Raw genomic sequence first — 23,105 nt, forward strand, 5'->3', positions numbered from 1 at the left:
GAAAGCGCTGCTAGAGCAGCTGGCACATATCTGCCTGGGCTCCATCTGTCAGAGCCGGCCCTGCTTTGTGAATCCCTCTCCCGTTGGATAGATTAGTTTCTTGCTACGATGTTCGCAGCCTGGATTAAAACGGAATTCCTCAATTGTTTTTTTTTTTTTTTAAAGTTATTTTCTGTAAGGGTGATCCTGGTGTGTTTTTTGTAAGCTGCTTCTGCCCTACTGAAGTCTGTGTCAGGGTATTGTGAATGTCACATCTCGCGGATTTGTCTCAGCTGAGGTAAAATCATTTATGAGAGTAAGGTAGTTACTGAGGGCTTAATCTCAGAGACACAGTTCTGTGCCATGTGTACAGGTCAGAAGGGGCTGGGACCTGATAACCTGAATCTGAGAAAAGTGAACACATTTTCTAGAAATGTTGATGTATGTACTCATCTTGCATTTTTTTTGTTATCAAGACTCCGAAGTTTCGACCACTGTTGTATACGTGTGAGTACATCCAATATATGCTTGTCCCTTAAACTCTCCTTTGGAATGAATTTCTCTCACTAATGAAGAATTTTTTTTCCCTCTACCTTCCCCCAAAGAGAAGATGATGAGAAAAATCGAGACTCTTCTTCTTTCAGTCCTTCCCCGGGATAAAGAGCAACTTTCAGCTGAAAGCGAATCTGCAAGGCCACGGGCAGATTGGCTAAATTGGTCTCGGCCCATAGAGATGCTAATTTGCTATCAAGCCTATTCAGGACTGGTCAGGGGAATATTATTGATGGAAATGAAGGATTTGCTTCTAGCTGATTGTCTAGCATATACGGGATTTGGGGGAAGGGCCTGGCAGAAGCAGAGCTGATGAGCTGCAGACGGGCTGGGAGGCTGTCCTGTGCGGTGGTCACCCTACAATAATCCAGTGTGCCTTGACCTTCGATAGGGAATAGCTGGCTGGTCGGTGATTTTTGCCAAAATATTGTCTCTAAAGAGGATCAGACTGAAACCCTGCTTGTGGGCTGTGGTGTGGTTGCTGCTGTGGCGGCAATCGCCTCGTCGTCTGGTGCCTTGAACCAGCGCCAGCTTTGTTTTGCAAGGTGTTTACCTGGGGAGAGGAGATTCAAGTTCTGCCAGTTCCTCCGCGCTCGGTAGGGCTGAGTTACGGCACCTTATCTTTGGGGAAACTGAACAGACCCAGTCTTATTTCATACCACTGGAATAGTGCTCGTGGGCGCTGGAGGGGAGTTGAGCTGGTTGTAGGTGCTCGTCTGCCTGTGCTGGATGGATTGCATGAATTGTAGATGCCCGTCCCCCTGCCTTTGAGGATTTCTGCCTCAGCAGATAGGAGGAATTGTTTGCTGAACGGACTTGAAAGCATTTCATCATCCTGGTTTTAATTTCGGGGCTATCGTAGTGTGAGGGATCTTAGGTTTTTAGAGCTGTTCTGAGTGGCTGAGCATCCTTCCCTGCCTCCTCCGTCTTAAATTCCTTCGTGCTCCTGGACCAACCAGTCAGTGAAGTGGTTGAGAGCTTCAGTACTCCTGCTTGACGCTACTCCCCGCTGCGTAGGAGGAGGAGGTGTGTTGGGCAGCCTGTTCTTCTCTTGTTTTCATTGTCAGGGCAAGGATTGACTGCCAGTCCCCTGGAGAGAAGGCCTTGGACGGGAGACGGACGTGTTCAGCGGCTGCAGTGTGTTACTATTCATAGCCTGCAAGCTCTTGGGCTCTAAAATCCCGAGCTTTCAACACCCCACACAAATTCAGGAACGGTAGAAAACTACAACAAAACGACAAGTTATGACAAGTCACTTCTGTGAAACCCTGAATGGTTTTCTACTGCACACGTTGTAGCGCTGCTTTTCGGGAGGCAGCTCAGCTGAGATTTGCCTGGGCTCTGGAATCTGCGCTTGTGGCTTCAGCTCCTCTTCGTGTGGAGACCGGGTTTGCTTTACCAAGTCCCGTCCTGTTCCCCGTCATAAGTGCTTTCTTTTTATATTTCCCAAAATTGTTTTTACTGATGGTAGCAATGATGTGAGTGGCAAAGCAGGTGGTGCTAGTAATGAGAACATGGAAGGTGGCTGGTCTGAGGCTGGCTATGTTGAAGTCAGACAGGAGATGAAGCCTACTGGTAACCCTCTGAAGTCTTATCTGGGGTGTTACGGGGTGTCTCATGCTAGTGTATTGGGCAAAGGTTGAGCTTCAACCTCTGAACCACGTCTCCTGGTGGCTTGCTCCGTTTTCCAGTGAGGGAATTGAGGTGAGGAACCACCTGTAACTCTTGGCAGATAAATACCAGGTCTAGCATAGCTCTGTGGGTATTGGGGAGGACTCAATGCACCGTCCCACTGAAGTACGTCTTAGCATCATGTGTTGTAGATCATGTGCTCATGGCATGCATCAAGTAAGACTGTTCCAGGAGGCATTGACACACCTGGTTCCTACTCTGCCTTATCTGGATGGTGTATGTAAAGACTGTAAGCAACACCTACTTGTAAATTTTAAAGCCTTGGTATCCGCTGCCACTCTGGAATGAGGTATGTCCCCTATGGCTACACCTGTGACAAGAAAAACCTTGAATGGTCCTTGGTGAGCACCTTCAGGTAATAACCAGGCTGTTCCCATTTCCTTGGATGGCTCCCGGGCAAGTTGGTGGCTCCTGAAACTTCTCCAGAACATGCAACATCATGGCACCTGCTGCTGGGGCTTGCCAGTTGGGCTTTCTCTTCCTTCCAACTGATCTGTTGTAATAATTGTCAATAACATCCTGAAAGGTCTACCGCAATACATCATGTTCATGTTTTATAAGCAACCTTTGTGAGCTATAGGTAAGAGGGAACCTGTATTTATAGTGACCTCTGGATTTAAACAGATAAACTTTATCTCGTGTACTTGGCGTACTTAAATATTTGAGACATTACTGCAGCTGAATGTGGAATATTTGGTCGAAGCTGAGCATATGTTGTGCGTAGTTTAGAAATGTCCAAACCTTTTGCCAATAGCAATCAGAAGTTATTTAAAAAAAAAAACAAAACAGGCCCTTAAGACTGTGGTCCAGCTTTGAGTTATTAAAAGCCTTTTCAGATCAGTGAAGCAGCAACGTTAAGCTCATAGCTGCCTCTAAAAGATCCATGTAATGTCACTAGCTCTTGCTTTAGATAGGTGAAGTGATCCTGTTTTCTGAGTGGGGAAGCCTCTGTTCAGAAACTTCTGTCTTTGAGTGGCACCAGCTGGCTCTCAGGGAGGTTAAGTACTGATAACAAGTCTCCGAGACACTACTTGGATACGTGTCTTCACCATCCTGTAAAAGTATTTCCAATTGACGGGAAAAATGAGGTGCTGTAGGTTATAGCTAGGTTAAGCTGAAAGTTTGGGCTGTTTGTTTTTGGTAAAAATTCATTCAGACTAGAATTGTCAGGACCAGAATTTTGAAACCTCAACCATAGGACCTGTCTTACCAGGAAGTGTGTGCTCTATAAACTTGGAAGTTAGAGAAATGACATGAACAAAAGGGAGTAAAATGGGCATATTGACAACTTTGTTGAATGGCATAGTTTTATTTGGTGAATACTGATAGGCAACAGACTGCTAAACCCATGTGGCAACTGATCATAGTAATGATTTTTCTTTCAATCAGGTGACCAAGATGCAAAACTGAACAATTATCTTGTGCCTACCTTGAAGCAAAAACAAATGTACCATGCTGCTGAATTCATTAAGTGTATCCTGAGCAAGAACAGCAAAGGCACGGAAAAGTGGCTGTAAATGATTCCTGGAGCTCGGGTGCAGTGATCGGGCCCTTGAACAGGATGCCAAGCATCTGAAAGGATATTGGGCACTGAATAAGTAACAGCTCTATTTAGTTCAATGATCATTGGGCTGCTTTAGGGCAGTGCTCTATTAGTAGTTTTTCATGGATGGATTTTTTCTATAATTGAGGTTGCACTTACTTCAACAGTTGATGAAAGATGTGGAATGATGCATGCCACACACTCAGGAGGCAAAGTAATTTGTTCCTGGCAGGGCAGCTCGTCTTAGGGTGATGCAACCTGATGAGGGCTTTCTGACCTTTGGCAAGTGGAGCCTGCTTTTCTGGTGGGGCATCTTGCAGGGAATTCCCAGAGCAGTAAGTGGGACTGAAGAGGAAAGAGGAAAAACAGGGGCTGGAGAAAAGGTATGGAGGATGTGGATCGGCGTGCTTGCAATATAATGCCTGCCTTCCAGAGATGCTCTGTAGCGTGAGCTGAGGTGATTTTGGAGGAAGCTGCTACATGCAGTTAGCTCTGTGCTGGATGAACTAAATAAAACATGGTGGGGATGAGCTGGGAGTGAGAGAGTTGGGAGGGCAGGTGGTTCGTACACTGCGCAGATGCTGTTTTGGGGATGTGCCTCTGTGAGTGGTGCTTTGGGGGTAGGATTGGCTGAAAATGCCATTTGTAAAAGTTAGTTGCTGACTGATGGACAGATTCCTCATCTTTTGACACTGAAGCATTACTGAACTGATGAATCAGTAGACAAGTGGCAGTTTGCTTGGGTGCAGAGTCAATTTAGACTTGAATACAATAATTAAAGCTTTTTAGGAAGTATTATGATACCAGTTTGACAAAAATACACGATGTGCAGTGTGGAATGCCATGCTGGTCCAACTGTCTCTGTATTCACTTGGATTGTAGGAGAAGCTTTCTCTGTTTAATATTAAGCCCAGTTATGTGGAAGCAATTTCAAACTGCAATTCTGCAACACTAATATTGCTGTTAAGGAGATGCTGGAGATACAAGTGGGAGCTTTTTACAAGGGAAACTTCAAGAGCTGTGATGATCTTGATTTAACGAATATTCAATTTACTATTAAATGACTCTAAAATTTCTGCTTATACCTAGAACTATGGGGGAAACAACAGTGTCTTTAAAGTTCTTAATACAAAATCATAAAATAATTGAGCTGTCTTTGTGTTGTACTAAAGTACCTGAAAGAATTGTAAACGTGCTATCATCTATACCACTTCCAGTTTTTTTAGAGACAGATGAAAATACCAGCTGAAGAACATGGGAAATCCCTGCTCCCTCCTGCTGATGGTCTTGGTTTTTCCATCTCCACTCCTGATTTTTGCATACTGTGAAGCTTTTAGCTTGTATCTCACAGGTACTGACAGTCCTAATTAAGCAGTGCAGAAGACTGGATGTCAAGCTAGTTTAGACTAAAACTGTTATGGAAACTGCACAGTGAACTGCCTGGGTTATCTGCAGGGCTTGAAAATGTTTCAAAGTAATTCTGCTAGGACATTAAATAGACTGTGCATCTAATCTTGTTGCCAAACCAGTCATTTGGGCAAATAACCGAAACTTTAGGTGTTTAGGGCGAGGCATTTGATTAATAAATCATTATAGAATAAAATAAGCTTTTTATACATTGGAGTTTTCTCATTTGAAAACACTCAGTAATTGAGTGCTGTGGCTTTGTAACAAGTTACTGTTTAGTCTGACACTCTTTACTTAAAACTTGGTAATAAAATGCATGAGTGAAGGCTTTACATCTATGCTTCAATGAATATAAAGTTAGAATTACACTTACTGGCTTTGTCCAATTCAGTAAAACTTCCCTTTCAGATATCTCACTCTGCTACCTGCATTTTCACCGTAGTTCAGATATAAATAATCTGTTGTTTTCTTTGGGCTTAAAACCGATAGGACAGTGTGGTAGGTTTTTTTTTTTTTTTTTCTTTTAAAGTTGCTGCTAGTGATTTGAAATTTAAAACGCCTTTTTGGAGAACCAGGGTGGTCAGGGAAACTTAGTTCCTGAGCTTGTAGTAGTAACAAGTCCTTCACCATGGAAATTTTTCTGAAGTAGGTGACTCCTAACAAAGTTTTCTGACATCTAGAAACATCAACATTCTTTTAAGCTACCTTAAAAAGGCAGCTTTGTTTGCATTCAGAAATACTGATTTTTTTTTTATTTTTATTTTTTTTGCCTAGCATGGTCTTGGTACATGCGATGCTATTTTACCTTTTGGCAACAGATTGCAATAAACGGTGCTGCCTGCTTTGCATTGTGGAAGGCATCTGTATGGGAGTCTGTCTGAAGGGTGGCTTTAACTCGGTGTTCTAGTGTGTGTCAGAGCACTGCTGGGAACATTAATCATGAATATAAACAAATTCCCAGGTTTGGGGGGTGGGATTCACTCCTGGTTAAAATCATCTTTAATTAAAAGGTAGCACAACAGCTTGGGTTGCAGTACTTCTGCCATGCTGCGACTTTATAATGTATCCAAGCCATTTGCCTCCTGGTTCTCTCCCTAAAGCAAGAGACAAGGATGCCTTATCAGCCCTTTAAGTGAGGGGCATGATTATTAAATACTTATGGGTGTTAAACTAAAATTTAACTCAACTCTGGCACTGAGCCTGCCAGAGTTCAAGAAACATTTGGACAATGCTCTCAGACACATGGTCTGATTTTTTTTTTTTTTTAATTTTTGGGTGGCCCTTTGGGGATCCAGGAATTGGACTCAGTGATCCGTGTGGGTCCTTTCCAACTTGGATACTCTGACGCTAAAATATTGAGATGAAGTCAGAGGCAGGATTCAAGAACAGGGGTGGTAAGTGCGTGGAAGCCAGGAGGCACAGGGCTCACTTGAATGCAAACTTTGAGTTTGTGCTCAATATTGTGATGCATACGGTTGTCTGCAACATTGTTCAAATGGGTCAACAATAAAAACAGAAGTCTAGTTGAAGAGAGTGTTTATTAACGTGCCTTCCCTTTCGGTTGCTGATGCTGACTACAGTGCAAATAAATAAAATGCAGCAGAAACTGTGCTAGTACTGAGCCATCACCTGAGAGTCCTTCCTCGTGCCCAGCACGTTTCCTCCCAGGGGAAGAGTTCTGGGTAGCTGCAGCTTGCGAGCTGGGTAGCAGATGAAGTACCCACCCCCCAAACTGTGATACACCGAGCGCTTTGGAGTGGGGTTTTTGTGCTTTGCAGGTGGAGGTGGTGGTGGTTCCTCCTGTTCTGCTCACGAGAAGGCTTGGGGCGTGAGATTCAAGGCACAGACAGCTGCTGGTTACGGACAGTGACATTTTCCAGTTCTTTTCTTTGTGCCTGCTGCTCCACATTAATGGTACCTGAGCAAGCGAGGGCAGCGCCAAGCTCCCAGTCATCCAGGAGTGTTCATTAAGCTTTCCCACGAGGAGCAGCAATGTCAGAAATGCTGCTGCATGCAGGAGCCCCTTGCACGCCCTCCTGATGCTCTGCTCACCCTGCTCCCGGGCTGTAGGAGCAGCAGCCAGCGCGGCACAGCCGGAGGGGTGGCTGTGCAGGCAGCGTGTGCAGCGGGGGATACCCGACTGTGGGAAAATATTTCCTGGATTTAAGTGGCTTGGGTTACGTGATCTCATAAGGGATGGCGAAAGCTGCGCTTCAGTGTTCCTAGGGAGCTGGAGATTTTTCTGGAAACGAAGGATGGGCAGACTTCAGAAACACAGCTCCAACAAATCACGACAGTGTTACTTTTTTCTACTGAATGAGTTGTTTCTTGGCATGTGATGTTATGGTTAAATATTTCTCAAATTCCTTATCTGCTCTTTATTACTGAGAATTTTTTAACGTAGATGCATATAGAGTACTTTGTCTGACTGCACAGTCAGATCTTCTTGATTACAGATTCTTCTAAATATAGATTGTATTTTTTTTTGTTCCTGTCCTCTCTTTCCCCAACCCCCACCCTTTTCCTGGCCTTAAGCAAACATCTTGTTCTTTTGCTTTACAGGCTCCAGATAAAAGGAAAGCGTTAGAAGAGACCAAAGCCTACACAACTCAATCTCTAGCCAGTGTTGCTTATCAGATCAATGCACTGGCCAACAATGTATTACAACTGCTGGACATCCAGGCATCCCAGCTACGGAGGATGGAGTCCTCAATCAACCATATCTCCCAGGTAATCTTTTTTAATAGAGGCATTATCTTGCCTCCTGTATTATTGAGAGCTGCATAGTTTACATTGTCTTCTTTGAATTCTCTGAGTAATGCGACTGAAAATGGTAAGACTTTCTTCTTTTAATATTTATAAAAACCACTTTGTGATGGAGGTCACGATTGAAATGAAACAGATCCTTTATCAAGAAGCACTAGGACTATATTTGGCTTAAAGCTGGACTTAATTATTAAGATTCCAGAATCAGAAGCTGCAGTTGAGGAAGGGGTAAGGAAAAGTATTCTATTTTTGAAGGAAAGGAATTCAGAGGATTCAGATGAAAATGTTCTTCAGTGTGGTCAGTGAATTTAAAACCTAGTCGGTCAGCCAATCCTGTGCTAGTGGTATGTCTTAGACCGAACTGCTTGAACTTGAAAGAAAATGCTTCTCATGGCCTCTGCTGTCTGTATCCCTGTAGGCCCTGCTAACCTCTGTTTACTGTTCCTAGAGTAATTATGGTTTCCAAAAACTTTGTGAAATGGCAGCTCAGTGGTTCCCCTGAAAGTGTGTCAGCAGGGAGGAGATTCCAGTGCGGGTGGAAGGGCCTTCCTAGTAACAAACCTTTCTGAAACACTTCTTGACTTTGTGTGTGTGAAGAACTAAGAGTTAAAAGCAGGAACAAGTATTTAAAAAGTAGTTGCTGCTGAAACAGTGAAGTAGGATGAAGTACAGTTGCTGGAGATGAGTTTGGTGCTCTGTCAAGCAGTATTCAGAGGTTTTGTGGTGCTCAGATTTTGACTACCTCCAAAGAAGTGACTGCACAAAGGACTGAGCCAGCAGGCCTTCACAAACATTGCGTGTCCTGTTGTACTGAACACATCTTCTCTTATGTGTTTCAGAGCCTCAGTGTGTGAGGCGGTTATTGTTAAATCCTCATTGGCCCGCTGATATGACTAACCATGGAAAAAGCCCCAAATGTTTGATACCAGCACAAAAGCTGGTAACCCTCTGTCCTGTTTGCTGCTTGAACTGAAGGCACTATGCTGAAAGCTATTGGGTCACCTGATACATGAACTGTTTGCTAAAGACTGGGAACAATCAGTGCTTTGTAGAGCTTCTGAGCAGTGTTCAGCAAGGTCACTTGTAGTTTCTGTCGCTGGTTGCTCCTTCCTGAGAGTAATCCTTGCTAATAAATGAACTTCTGTGGAATAATTCTGTAGAACTAAACTAGATATGGGTGATACGTACTAGCTTAGCTGCTTGCTTTCAAATGTACACGATCAAATGCTTAAACTGCATATCTTTAAACTTGCTGTGCTGTTTCTTCATGGACTTCCTAAAATCTGAGTTTCTGGAGCATCCTTTCCCATGTTTGTATCACTCGTGAATAGTTCTATACCACTAAAGCATGGGGATGACTGTTCTCAAAATGGAATTCTTCAACACAGAAGTATTACCTAGAGACACAAATTTAAGGCACTGACAGTCAATTAACTCAGTTCTGGATTTTGCAATACAGAGCAGATACCTGTGGGGTAAGGTTCAATTTGATTTAAAACTTTTCTGGTAACAAGCGCTCTGCAAGGGCAGTTTCTGTTCCCTTGCACCTCCGTCACGCAGTACTGCCACGCTATTTCAGTTCTCTGTGCATGTTTTCCAGAGTGACTCTGGCCTAAATGACTGGACAGCTAATCTTGATTAGTAGCCACTCGACATTTTTCCTAGCTATGTGCCGCCTTCAGTGGAAAAAGCACTCATGAAAAGTTAAATGGGGAGGTGTGCTCTGTTCTGGCTACTGGAACTTAATCGTACAGATGGAAAAGTTGCTTGCTTTTATAGGAAAAAATGAATTCAACTCTTTTTTGTGTGTTGAGAGCAAGCTTCATATGAGTAATCACGCTGGGGTGAGGGAGCACTGCTCTGAACAGACAGCGAACAGCTCCAGGAAAGGCTTCTACTCTGGCTGCTACATGAAAGCCAGCTCAGCTGCATCTATATTTTCTGCAGTCAGAGTTGACTTCCAGCTGCGATGTAGCGCTCTGAGGTGGCCTGCAACATAATTATTTACTACACCCATGATACAGAGCTGTGCATATACAGCCCAGCTCTTTGGTTTAAACCACTGCTACTGACTTTGACCTTTCCAAGCTGTTCTGATACTTGGGGAGGAAACCTCAGGTAGAAGTTCAGCTACTTCTGATGCAGGGTACGAAGACAGAGCCAGCCCGAGTGAAGTACTGTCGTGGTGTGGCCTCTGAACTTCCCCTATGGGACACTGGTGTGAAAAGGGCAGCAGGGGAAAGGTTTGAGCCCCACATGACTTGTTCACCCACAAATGCTGGGTTTTAGCAGAGCAGTGGTTCAGCTGGGGAGGAGCTGTTTGTCTTCAGCTGCAGCGACCCAAAAGAAACTTTCCTTGAGGACCAAACAGCAATAGCTAAGTGTTTAGCTTTCTTTGTAGTATCTGAAACGTCAGGTGTCTGGAACAGGTACTGTTTTCTTTTGTAGAGATTTTAGGGAAGGTGGATGAATGCACAGTCGGGACAGTGATAGAGTAAAAGGGTCAGCCTGCAGTGGGAGACAGCAGGAAGGACTTTGGACTTTGAAGTGGGACAGGAATGAAGACCTTAACATTTGGTACATGACACTTCTTAAGGTGTTTGCCAATTCAGTGAATAAATGAAGAATTTTCTCGTGTTCCTTGCTGATATGTTAAACACTGTATTTGTACTCTGAATGAAATTTATGCTATTAATTTCTAGTCTGCTGTTTACACTGATATTGTTCATTTGTGTCATTCCTGCATGCGTCCCCAAGCCCATGAGTGAATTCTTTAATAAATGAATAAATCCTGTAGTATCTTCCCCTTTATTATAAAAAAAAAAAAAAAAAAGTCATTTAGCAGAGAAGTCAACAGTTCATCTCTTCATAGCTTTCACATGGGAGCTCTTCATAAACATTTGACAAGGGAGAACTGCCCCTCTAGAAAGCTGGGCCTATGCTTTTTTGCTCTTGTGGCTTAGGTTTCTTGGTGGTTCTCCCATCTCCTCTTTCCTCCCCCCAGGAACAAGAGCTAACTTAAAGTATGTTTCCTAAGATACACTTTTGCTGCTTCATTTCCACAAGCTTCAGGAGCATGAAGATGTGATGGAGCCAGAGCTGTCAGAGAAGAGAGATGTTGACAGGGGACATCCTTGTTTACTGTGTCCAACTGAAAAATGAACTGATCAGCTCTCACAAATGTTTATGTCTGAGCAGCTGCAGTCCTGGGTGTAGCAACTATTTTTTTTCCTGGTCATAAATATTTTTTTTTAATAGTTCAGTATTTCAGTCCATGCCTGTTGAATCACGAAGAAAGGAATAGACTCCTTTTTAAGAAATGTTTTACACCAGGAAACAATGCACCCCTTAAAATCTTCAGTGTTAACATTCCCCTCTGCATCTGAAGCTGTTCTCCAGTGCAAAATGAGGGCTATTACAGAAAAGTGTTCTGAAAGCATAATTCTCAGCAAGAAAATATATGTGCATCTTTTGTCACTACTAAAGGTTAGAAGCAGAAAATTACTGAATTGGTTTAGAAGAGTCTTGCCTGTCGCCCCCACGTCTAATCCGTTGCACGTGTAACTCAACACAAGCAGGTTCACACAACTCTGGCAAGCAGAAAGCCAAATGCATTTTGTGCAGTATGGTTGTCTGGTACCTCCTGTGGATTCAGGCTTCAGGGAAGCTCTGCCAGTGATGCTCTGGGGCTTAGAGGGATGAACTTGTAAGCAGTAGCAAGTTGAGCAGGCTGGCTGGTCTTCGATGCCAGGAAAAAAGAGCGTAATAGCTGTTAAGTGGTCAGCAGGTCTTTGATATTAAGAGGCATAAGGTAGTTCACATACAGTGGTGACTCCTTGTGTTTTAGTTTATGGGGAGGAGCTTTCTCTGAGTGTCCCTGTCTTGGATTAATGCAATACTGCATTCATGGGTTGTGGCATATGGTCACAGCACAGTTCAAATTCATGGTTGAAAACCAAGCAGAAAGAGGGTAGAAAGCATGACAAATCATCTGCTGATGTCTGTGGATGGCCATGCCTGGGAGCAAGCATGAATTATTCAGGTACTCTCGGTATGCCTATGGATGGTACTGTTCAGTTCCACCTAATGGTTCCAAGGAACAACTTCAGGTATTTCACCCTAAAGTTGCCTGTTTAAAAGGAACAGGATACATAAAACTCTGATCTCTGACATGAAGAGCATATGGGCTGGACAAAGACTGTTAAGTGGGAAGAAAATTAGCCAGATCTAGGAAATGGTTGAGTGCTACTAACATTGTTCAGAACATTCTTTAGAGACCACTGCGAACATCAAGCATGTCCTCAGCAAATCTGGGGATAACTCTAAATTAGGAAAGTTGGCTCATGTGCTGAATGACTGAGCTTCAGGGCAGAGGAGCCTTGAGAAACCTGAGGATGGAGCCAGCAACTACCCTAGGAGAGCTGGTGAGGTGCAAGGCCATGTACCCAAGGTGGAGTAACCCCGTGTGTTTTTGCAGACTGGGGGGTGACTGAGCCACAGCCCTGCAGTGTTTACAAATCCTTGCTAGCTCCACTTCCATACAAACTTTCCTTTCCATGCATCCAAAAGTGTGTGAGGAAGCGCTGTTTTTGCAGGAACAAGAGTATTATCTAATGTATGCCTTAGGAAGGTAATGGCATCTTTCTGCTTTTCTTGCACTGCCTTCGCTTGTGAGCAGACACAAATATTCCTAATGTGGTGAAGAAACTTGCCCCCTTTGTTTAAATTAACCTTGCCTTGGGTGGCATTTGCTTTCCTAATAAAGTGCTGACAGTTATCTCTGTGGCCTTTGCTTCACATCCTGTTCTTCCTGTACTCTCTGTGATAGAGGCCAAGGCTCTCAGAAGTTGTATTGTGCCTGCTCTGGTTATCTCTCTCCTTAAGAAAATTGTTAACTTTGTTCATATCAGCTTCTACGCCTTATGTATGAGTTGCTCAGAAGGTAACGTAACACGAGAGGCTTGCCCTGTCAGCTCTTCTGTTGGGAAATTCTCCTCATGACCACAAACGAACACACAGAGGATCCGTCTAACTCCTGTGCCGTTCGGCTGATGAGTTAACTATCATGGGAATGCTTTATTTTTATATCTGGCTGCGAAAGACCAGCTGTAACCATTTCTGTGATGACCAAGTGACTACCACAGTGACTCCTCTAGGGCAGCTGCTTTGGCAGAGAAGAAGAAACTGAGTCAGAAACTTCTGTTTCCTGTCATTCTTTATTCCCACCTTTTTTTGTGAGTACTGGGTTTGAAGGTGGTTTTGGGGAATAGCTAACTGGAATAGCTGTTCACCGTAGTGAGATCCGTCATAGGCTCATTGTTAATCCTCACTCAGGTAGAAGGGCAGTCTGGACAGATCACATCCAGTTTCTTTTAGACCATAAAAGCCTCCTTTCTGCTCTGTGGGGTTTTGGCCATAAGCTTTAGATATTGAATTAAGAGGCCTGATGCAGCCTCTTGCTTTCTGAAATCACAGCAGAAATCCCAGGACTGGGGACGTTATTCTGGAAGGCTCCTGATGACTTTGTACAGCAAACGAGTCAAAGATGTTTGCGCAATCTTTTTTTAATGAAAACCTTATATCTGGTAGATATATCACATAAATGAAACATGTCACTGACCTCCTGTGAAGTCATATATTAGACTTCAGGAGTCTGGCTTTTTTTTTCCCTTCAGATGCACCTGATTAGATTGTTGGCCAAAATTAATTTTCGTTCTACTTCAGGTCTATTCACATACAAACCGCTTGTTTAAGGAGCTCTTGTTTTCCTGTTGTATTAGGGTTTTCTCACCTCTGCCAACACTCTGCTAGCACAAGGGCAGAGGAGGAAGGAAATGGAGGAAGAGATAGGGGTGAGATGCAGCAGCAGGTAACAAGCTGCCAAAATGTTAAGTTGCTCACCATATCCGTGCCATCCAGCGCAGCTATCTTTGATGTTGGCTGGGTAGTGTTAAGCCTAAGCTAACAATATTTGGGGAAAGGGAGGGAGAAGGTAAGTAGGAGATGCTGTACGGCAGAGCTGGTGTCTCGGTTGTATGGTGTCACTGAAACACGCGAGCTGGGTGCTTGTGGCTGGGCTTCTCCTGCAGCCGGGACAGGAATTGCCTAGCACTTTCTGCTGGCTGCTGAAAGTACTTCGTTAATGGTGATCTGTAAATGGAGAACCAGGTAATGGTTCACATGAGTATATTATAAGGCCGTGGTAACGTTCTGACACTCTTTATACTGCTGCTGGTTTGGCTTTCTTCTCTTTCCAAACAGCCTTTAGGGACCCATTTATGTGTCAGTTGTGCATGTCTCGTAAAATACCTTCTCCAGGTTACATAGGAAAGAACTGGTTCACTGCAGACTAGTTCATGGGAGGTATACGAGAGACTTATTAGCTGCTCTTTTAAAGCTGGGACAGATCCTATTGTAACTTGAGTGTGGAAGTGTGTCAGACTGTTAACCTTAACAAATACCTGTCATGTGGCTGCTGTGCCCAGGTGAGCATCCCTTTCCAGCACCAGTGGGACAATGCAAGCTTGGGCATGATGGGGCCAGTTGCATAGCACAAAAGTTTCCATTTAATGTACGGAAAAACAATGTGTGTGAAATTGTACGTATTCACATCCTTCGTAGCAAAACAGCTAATTATAAATAGGCTCATGTGTTATATTATTTCAGAACTATTTATTCCCCTGGAGAATATTTGTGATTCTTAACTGACCCTGTTGCTAGTGCCATGACAGAAAGTGGGGAGGAAACAGAAATCAAGATTTGTTTGGCTAAAAGCTGTGTTGTAGGCAGGGATTTTCTTTTTTGAGAAAAATAGTAATATGTTTTAGACTAACACAGTTTGAGTAACAACTACTGGATGCCATGATTTGCTTTTTCAGTCATTTCCACTTGGAATGCTGGCTGCGTGTAAGTAACCATCATAAAATATGTCTGCCTCTTCCTCAGTTTTAAAAAATAGATTGTTAAAGCTGTTGTTTTTGTAGAAGCATAGAATGGGTTGGGTTGGAAGGGACCTTAAAGGCCACCCAGTTCCAACCCCCTGCCATGGGCAGGGACACCTCCCACCAGACCAGGTTGCCCAAAGCCCCATCCAGCCTGGCCTTGAGCACCTCCAGGGATGGGGCATCCACAGCTTCTCTGGGCAGCCTGGGCCAAGGCCTCACCACCCTCTGAGTGAAGAATTTATTCCTAATGTCTAATCTAATCTAAATCTCCCCTCTTTTAGTTTAAAACCATTCCCCCTTGTCCCATCACCACACCCCCTGACACAGAGTCCCTCCCCAGCTTTCCTGTAGGCCCCTTTAGGTACTGGCAGGCCGCTGTAAGGTGTCCCTGGGGACTTCTCCTCTCCAGGCTGAACAACCCCAATGCCCTCGGCCTGTCTGTGTAGGAGAGGTGCTCCAGCCCTCTGATCATCCTCGTGGCCCTCCTCTGGACTTGTTCTAATACATCCATGCCCTCCTTGTGCTGGGGCTGCAGAGCTGAAGGCAGCACTCCAGGTGGGGTGTCATGAGAGCAGAGGAGAGCCTAATCTTCATTTCTAGTTCCAGCAAATGGTTATGTTATTTAAGAACTGTGTGTAATTATATTATATGGGCATGAAAATGAATGTAGTGCAGGAGCACAGGATCGCAGAGCTTCTATTTTGTTTCCTCTTTGAGAATCTGCTAAATAAGAATGGCTTTTTCATGAATAAAACCTTCTATGAATACTAATGTACAGTGGTCCTGTAGGTTCACCTGTTTGTGCCTAAAAGCATTTGCTTCTTCCCTCATGTGTTGCCCTGGGATGTTTGTTACTTACAGGGGATCCGTCAGCACAGTTCAGTGTAGCGTCATGGAGACAGAAGCACAACTTGTGATTTCTCTAACTTGCTGCTCTGTTCTTTGCTTGCAATAGAAAATAATGTTTTGTAAGTCAAGCGTAGGTCTGATCTTGTCAAGCCATCTGGAACTCCTCTGCGTGGCAAAAACAGGAGCAACAAGGGTATGATTAAAAGCTGTCAGGCTTCTGTACAACGTGAGAGCAGGTAGGATAGGGACCTTACAGTTTAGAGGGATGTTGATGGAAATTACAGAACATATCAGTGCTTTGGTCTATTGAGCCATCCCTTGCAAATATAAGAACAATGAAGCATTGAATAATGGCCAAAGGGCTTGATTTGATAGTAGGAAATTCCGCTTCCCTGTTGAGCTCAGTGTTTTAGGGGATTTTTTTCTTTACAGTGTGGTTTTGAGCAGAACTAGGCTGGGTGAGGATGCGAGAAAAGCCTTCAAACCACAAATCACCCTTTATCTGACTGGGTAGGGGATAAACGTCATCTTTGGGAAGCTGATCCTTTGTTGTGCGTTTATAGGATTTCCTTGTATGTGTTGTTAAGACAAATATTGGGCAAAATGCAGTAATGGCCAGTTATAGTACAGGACTAGATGAGATGAGTTCTTCTGTAGATAAGGCTTATCTCCTAGGAGAGGTGTTGCTGATTTTTTTTTTGAGCAACACACGTGTTTTTGGTGTCTTAATTACTGATAGGTAGTGCATATTAACCTGATAACATGCCAGCTTGTGGAAAAACAAATTGTTCATTCCTTTTAATTAGAAAGAGAAATCAAATGCTATTTAAACCTGTATGTTCTTACAGACAACAACAACAAAAACACAGAACCTAAAGTTACGCGGTTGATCTACATGTGTATCTTGGCAGGTAAAACATGGCATTTGAGAGCAGGTAGCAATATTGTGTTACGCCAGTGCTGCAGCTCCGGGCACTGTTTTCCTGACCTGCTGGTGATGGATGAGTTGCTGAAGTAACTGAGGACGATCTCCATTTGGGAGGTGCAACCTGCAAGTCATAGCCAGAAATATCATTATCTTCACGTAATTTCAGGGCATTAAGGTAAAGAGAGAAGTGCAAAAAGCCTGAAACAAATTAGACTTTCTCAACTATGTAATCTCTTAGTTGTGCCACTACATTTGGGTTTGGTTTCCTCATACACCCTAAATCTCATGTTGAGACAGCAACGTGATGTGTCACTGACAGGGTTATCAGCCTGTAACCTGATGGAGCCAAACCATCCTTTGTTTTATTTTCCCCTCTGCATGCTGTGAATGCTGTGCTCACCACTTACATATCACTGTTTTAGTCTCCTAAATCAATGTAATGAAGAATATCTGTTTCTGGTACGTGAATTCATCCATGTGATCTTTAGACATGTCCATCAGAGCCTTTCTTTCTCAGTAGAAAGACAGCTGAGCACAGAGGTGCTCATCCTTCACATAACACAGTTTGGAAGCACCCCAGCTGTAGTGATAGTGTTTGGTGCCACTTTGGCTGCTAAAGCTGGTAAGGAACTTTTGGGGATGTTCGTGGTCTTTTTGTTAATAATTTCCCCCTTTCTTTCGTACAAGCTGTGGCATGCTAACAAATAGTGGGACTTCAGGAAATGGGGGGATGGTTTCTGGAAGTTCTCTCTGAGAGAAGTTGAAGTTAAATCACTTGGCATTTTGCTGCTTTAAGCATTCCTGTGTTAGTGCAGCATGCCTCATGACTGGCAGAGAATAGCAAGCTTCATTCCCCTTTAGCCTGTTTCTTGCTCCTAGACCCCCAAAGCTGGGAGCAAGAGGAGCTTGATGTGGCCATAACTCCAAGTAGCATCTTATTTTCAAAGAGCTGAAGTTATCTCTCAGCGTTTTACAAAATTGCATTTCTTGGGGCTGTTTAAGCGTGTAGTTCTTCAGACAGCGCATAAAAACTTTGGAGATGCTCTCTATTAGAGCTGGCTGAATTACTTGGAATAAACATACCTAACATTTTTTCTTTCTGCAAAGTACTTGCAAAACTTTTTAAAGGCTGTTTTTTCATGTGAAAGGTTTGCCTGACGTAAGACCGAGAGAATGCTGCTGATTGTTTGTTGCTGGGTAGTGACTGGCCACCTACTTCTATATTATTCAACAGCCTTATCTAATCGGTAGGAACAGATAAAGAAAACGTGGTGTGAATTTTCCCAAATGCATTTTTAGAAAGCAGAGGTTCTGCAAACAATTACATGACTTAAGCAAACATCTTAGGGGGGGAAAAAAAAGCAGATTGTGAACAGTCTGCAGATTTATTAGACTAAAGATTTCAATAATTTTTCTGTGTACTCTTCCCCTGCTGCTCATTTGCCTAGATTTCTTCATCGTGGTAGTTTTAAAAACAAATGTGTAGTTGTTGTTTATGCTAGCTATATCCTTCTAGGAGTAAACACTAATGCTGGATAGATATACATAACTTAAATCCATAAAGTACATTGACCTCAGGGAGATCAGGATTTACCAAAACAATGAGGAGGAGCAGGCCACCGAAGTTTGCACAGCTGTGTCTCTGCAGTCCATTAAATTGCATCCTGATGTGCCCCTTTATCTCTCAGGGAAGTATTTCACTGCCCACCACCGGTTCAGGTAAGCGTAGCAGCGAATCGATCCCAGCTGCTTTGCCATGCAGTTACTGGAGCTCAGCAATTTGTGTGTGTGCTGAGCTACGTGCTATTGCCCGGGTCAAAGGCCAGTTGTGCATGAGTCAGTGCTGCTCCTTATTGCGGGGCTTTCTCTTGAAATGCTGCTGCAGCCTTTAACCCACCAGAGGAACAGGAATATCTTTGCAGGACACCAGTGTGCCTTCCTCAGCTTGCTTTGATCAGTTCGCTGGCCAGCATCTGCGTGGCGTTCATTTGACATTGCCTAAAGTGACACTGAAGACGTGTCCCATCTGCTTTTTTCATGCCATTCTCCTGCGCCAGGCAGCGTTTTGTTCTCTCTGCCTGCCCCCAGCCGTGGGATCAGTTATCCTGGAGACAAAATCATGAAAACTACAGACTTTGCCCTTCTTCTGCAGACTGCCTTCGACACATCATCTCCCAAGGCTGGAGTTCTTTTTCTCCCCAAGCATTTGCAGTCACATTAAATCTTTATGGCAATCAGAGCACAGATATTTAACTGACCACCCAGTTCTGAACACGTATATAATCAGTCTGGGTAATGAAATTAGGGTAACAGTGCTGGGATAACATGTTCAGCAGGGGGATGTAGCGATACCCTCTGTGCCTACACGCAAGACTTGTCTTCAGGACTGGTAGGTACTTGCTCTCAGCTTGCCATCAGCCTCCGTAGGCAGGATGGAGCTGAGCAGTGATCCTGCAGGAGGGGGCAGGTGCTGGGATGGTTTCCTCGCAGGCTGGGATCCTCTGCTGGAGTGCCCTGGCTTTGCCTGGAAGAATTTTGGCTGGGGAAGGCTGTGACTCAGTAGGCGTACATGCTGCTTGCTGGGACTGCCAAGGCCACGCGGATGTTCCCAGCAGATACAACAGCAGTATTTCACATGGGTGGCGGCCAAGAGCAGGAGACTGAAGGAAATCCACCTACAGGAGCGTGTAACTTCCTCTTAGTTGTGTGTGTGTAAATTACAATGGCAATGGAGAAGTGCAGCAGCCTTAGTAATTCCCTCTCTGCCCTGCCCCCTCCCTCTGAACTCCTAAATGTCATACATGCGTGACTGAGCTGTCTGTTTTCTGATTTTTTTTATCCCAAATTGCAAGTCGTCTGTATGACTCAGTCCAAAATAGTTCCTTCTCTTATGATACTTGTCAGGGGATTTTGCTAACTCTCCTTTTTTTGCTCGAATGTCTTCGTTCGTTCCCAGTGCTGTGGAGACTGGGATTTTTGGAAGAGGTTTTGAGCTGAGTGAAGCTGACGATGCTTTTAAGCATATGGCTTGTCTTCTGATACACCTCCAGGAGAGAGCTGTTTACAGAAGGGGGATTGAGAAAGGAGAGACTGGATTAGAGAGTTGAATTCTTTTTCTATATTTGTCTCTGAAAACAAAAATGAAGAGCTTGTCAGATACTCGTTGTTTTGGTGTTGAAGTGACACGGGAGTGCTTTTTGCTGCAGTAACACACCAAAGGTAGTAGCACGGGTAGGAAGTCAACTACGGGGCGGAATAAGTGTATTGAGAGCTTTTAAATGGGATCTGTGGTGGCTACGGGTTGCTTCTGCCATCTTATTTACAGCACCCCCCAGCACTGGGCCTAAGAGAAAAAATAGGCCCCATCAGATGAGGTGGGATCAAAGAGGTATGGAAATAACTTGTCCCTTGGATGATTTGTAATCAAAACTACATTGGCAGGTGGCTGGAGGATACTCCACGTCCTTTCCACCTGTATGGCACCACTTTTATGTCTTAGGGAAACAGTCTGTCCCAGGACTGTCAGTCTTAGACACCATCTAGGTGTCTGAATTCATCTCTGGTTTTTGGGCAAGGGGGGTGACTTTGTGGGTTGATGGGATTTCTCGTGTGTTCTTAGGATAAGTACACATCCAAAAAATTAATTCGGAAAATGTCCAAGTACATACATGTGACAAATAATAAATTTTATGTGGGAATTTTGTTGTTCTTTATTAAAATAATAATCATGCTATGCACAGTAAATCCACTCTCCTAACCACATAACATACCACTGTATTTGGAAAATCTTTTATTTTTGCTATTAGAGATAAAATAAACCATAGTAATTAACACCGAGGCTGTGTTAGGTCACTTTTTATGATTTTTCCCCCTTAAATTTTGAAATGCCAGGTTACAAATAAATGTGGGGAGGTGAAGTGGGGGGCTACATTTTTTTTTTTTTTTTTTTGCCTTTAGGCATTAACGTTCTGGCTTGTCATTCCAGCTTTTTCAGTTCCTTACCTCTGACAAACTTTCAGAAAGTTCAAACTTGTTCTGTTGAGTTTATTTTTTTATAGGCTTTTTTTAGATGGTTTCTTTTTCAGCCACCTGCAGTGCTCTTTGCAATTGCACATGTTCATCTCCTATGAAGTTGCTTTTTCTGGCACATAAAATGCTTCTCATTTGACATACAATTTTGTTCTACTCCCATGGTGGTTCTTTAGCGAGTCCAAACTACTGAAGAAGCCTTTTAATTTTTCCTTTCTGTCCTTGTGCTTTTCTTCAGTCGAGATTATATTTAGATTTGTATGTTTTGTTTAATTCTAGACAAGTGCATTGCTTCCAGTAAGGAAAGGAGGACTCATTCAGCCACTTTAAAATGCTGAAATTCTCATGTGGGAGCTTGCATAAGCATATTTTTTCTTGTTTTTCAAATGAGCCTACTCATGCATGCATATCTTGAGGAATACCCAGCAAAAATGCAATTCAGAATGACTAAAATCCAATTTCAGGTACTGAAATAAACCCATGCATACGGTTGGGATTTTGACTTTGCATAAGCACAAGCATTTATCTGATTTTGTGCTTTTTGAAGACTGAACACAAAGTTAACACGTTATGACTGCACATCCCAACTGTTGTTCTGTCAGCATCAATCAGGAGGGCTGCACACTTGAAGCACTTCTCCTTTGAAGTGTCTTCTATTTTAAAGACCACTTCTAATCAGCAGATTTGTTGCGTTCTTGGCTTGTTTTCAAATATAATTAACAAGCCATTGGTTCCATTTAGGTGGGTTTTTCTCTGGAAACCTGTGCTAGCAATGCAACTGGTGTTAGTTAATCATTAAAATGTGTACTCTGTTGATGGTGTAGAACATCTCTCCTCCTCTAGCGAGCTGTAGATGTACCTTTATTGTTCCTTTATTGGGATCGTGTCTTGGTGAAGAAAGGATGAGGGGAGCAGGGGTGACTGAATACACACAGAATCACACACAGAGTTGTCTAGGTTGGAAGAGACCTCCAAGATCACCCAGTCCAACCTCTGACCTAACACTAACAGTCCCCACTAAACCATATCCCTACGCTCTACATCTAAATGTCTTTTAAAGACCTCCAGGGATGGTGACTCCACCACTTCCCTGGGCAGCCCATTCCAATGCCTCACAACCCTTTTGGTAAAGAAGTTCTTCCTAATATCCAACCTAAACCTCCCTTGGTGCAACTTTAGCCCATTCCCCCTCATCCTATCACTGGGCACGTGGGAAAATAGACCAAAATGGGCACTGTCCTTCCCACAGGGGTTTGTTGCAGAGCAAGGGACTCAAGTGGATGGCTAGCAGTTGGTAACTTGCCAGGAGCTGTGGTTTTGGGCTGATAGAGCTGATTCTGTGCTTCCTGTGTCAAAACAGTTGTGAAGTGGTGGTGTGCCTTCAGCTGCTGCTGAACCTCCGCACTGGAAAGCGTTTTCTGGAGAGATTGGGCATTTCGTTAGAGCAGGGAAAAATGCCACGGAAGCTGCTGCTGTCCCCAGCAACTCGGAGGAACCCCTGGTATCTTTGTCACTGCTTTTGGCAGTGCTTGGGGCAGGTGTTGGAGGCAGCCCGGCTGCTACACGAGCCCCTCAGAGCTCTGCCTGTGTAGGCTCGGGGTGTGGATGCCTGCGGGCGGCCTCGGAGCCGGCCCGAGCTGCGGAGGGACTTGGCAGAGCACAGGGAGTCTGGCAGAGCCAGGAATAGAGCTGCTGCAATCTGCCGTCTTCCAGCCTCTTGCTCCTAGCCACGGAGCCATCCCACCTCTTCCCTTCGCTCCGCTGATGTCCCGGCAGACCGCCTGCTCCTGCGTTCGGGGCCAGCTGCCTTCACGGCGCTTTCTGACCCCCGTGCTCCAGATGTTTGAAGTTCCATTTCCCCCATGCTTCTGCGAACTTGAGCAAAGGGCTTCTGGCATGTCACCAATGCAGCCAGGGAGGAGGGAGGTCTGTTGCCTTAACCGTTTTCTCTCCGCACCGAGGGTCTCCGCAAGGCTGCTGAAATCTCTTCCTCTGCAGGACTTCAGCTCCATTTGTCGTCAGTCGCCATCTGCCAGCCTGCCTTCCCACAGCTCTCTCCTCGTTCCCAGGAATACTCTGCAGATCCCCTCTCCGTATGCCCTGCGTTAACGTCCTCTTCCTTTCAGCTGCGGGGCCGGCGGTGAGGATGTGGTGAGGTGCCCTCGTGACTCTTCAGAGATGCTCCTCGTTTACAGAGCCTAATTCTGCGAGGTGGCATTGCACAGGCTGGACCTGCTGAGTTCCTTCAGCTGCCCCATTTCGGCTCAGCATCTCCTGCAAGCAGGCTGTTGGAAGATAACATGAGGAGCCTCCTTTCTTTCCTCCAGTCCTGTGTGAAGGATGAGCATGTGTCCTCCATAGCAGCCCTCCTGTTTCCAGTTGGCACCAGGAGAGAAAAGTCAAGCATGAACTTGAT

General features: G+C 44.3%; 1 protein-coding gene across 6 annotated transcripts in view; it reads left to right on the forward strand.

Moving 5' to 3' along the window:
- Positions 1-23,105, forward strand: part of ABI1 (abl interactor 1) — a 76,638-nt gene that overhangs the window by 14,669 nt on the left and 38,864 nt on the right. For all 6 annotated transcript variants that reach the window (XM_084282394.1, XM_084282397.1, XM_084282395.1 and 3 more), the window contains exon 2: positions 7,736-7,903. In XM_084282394.1, the coding sequence (XP_084138520.1) occupies positions 7,736-7,903 (168 nt within the window). The remainder of the gene's footprint in view (positions 1-7,735; positions 7,904-23,105) is intronic.

This window comes from Netta rufina (assembly GCF_964035555.1).
Source record: "Netta rufina genome assembly, chromosome: 2".
NCBI lineage: Eukaryota > Metazoa > Chordata > Aves > Anseriformes > Anatidae > Netta > Netta rufina.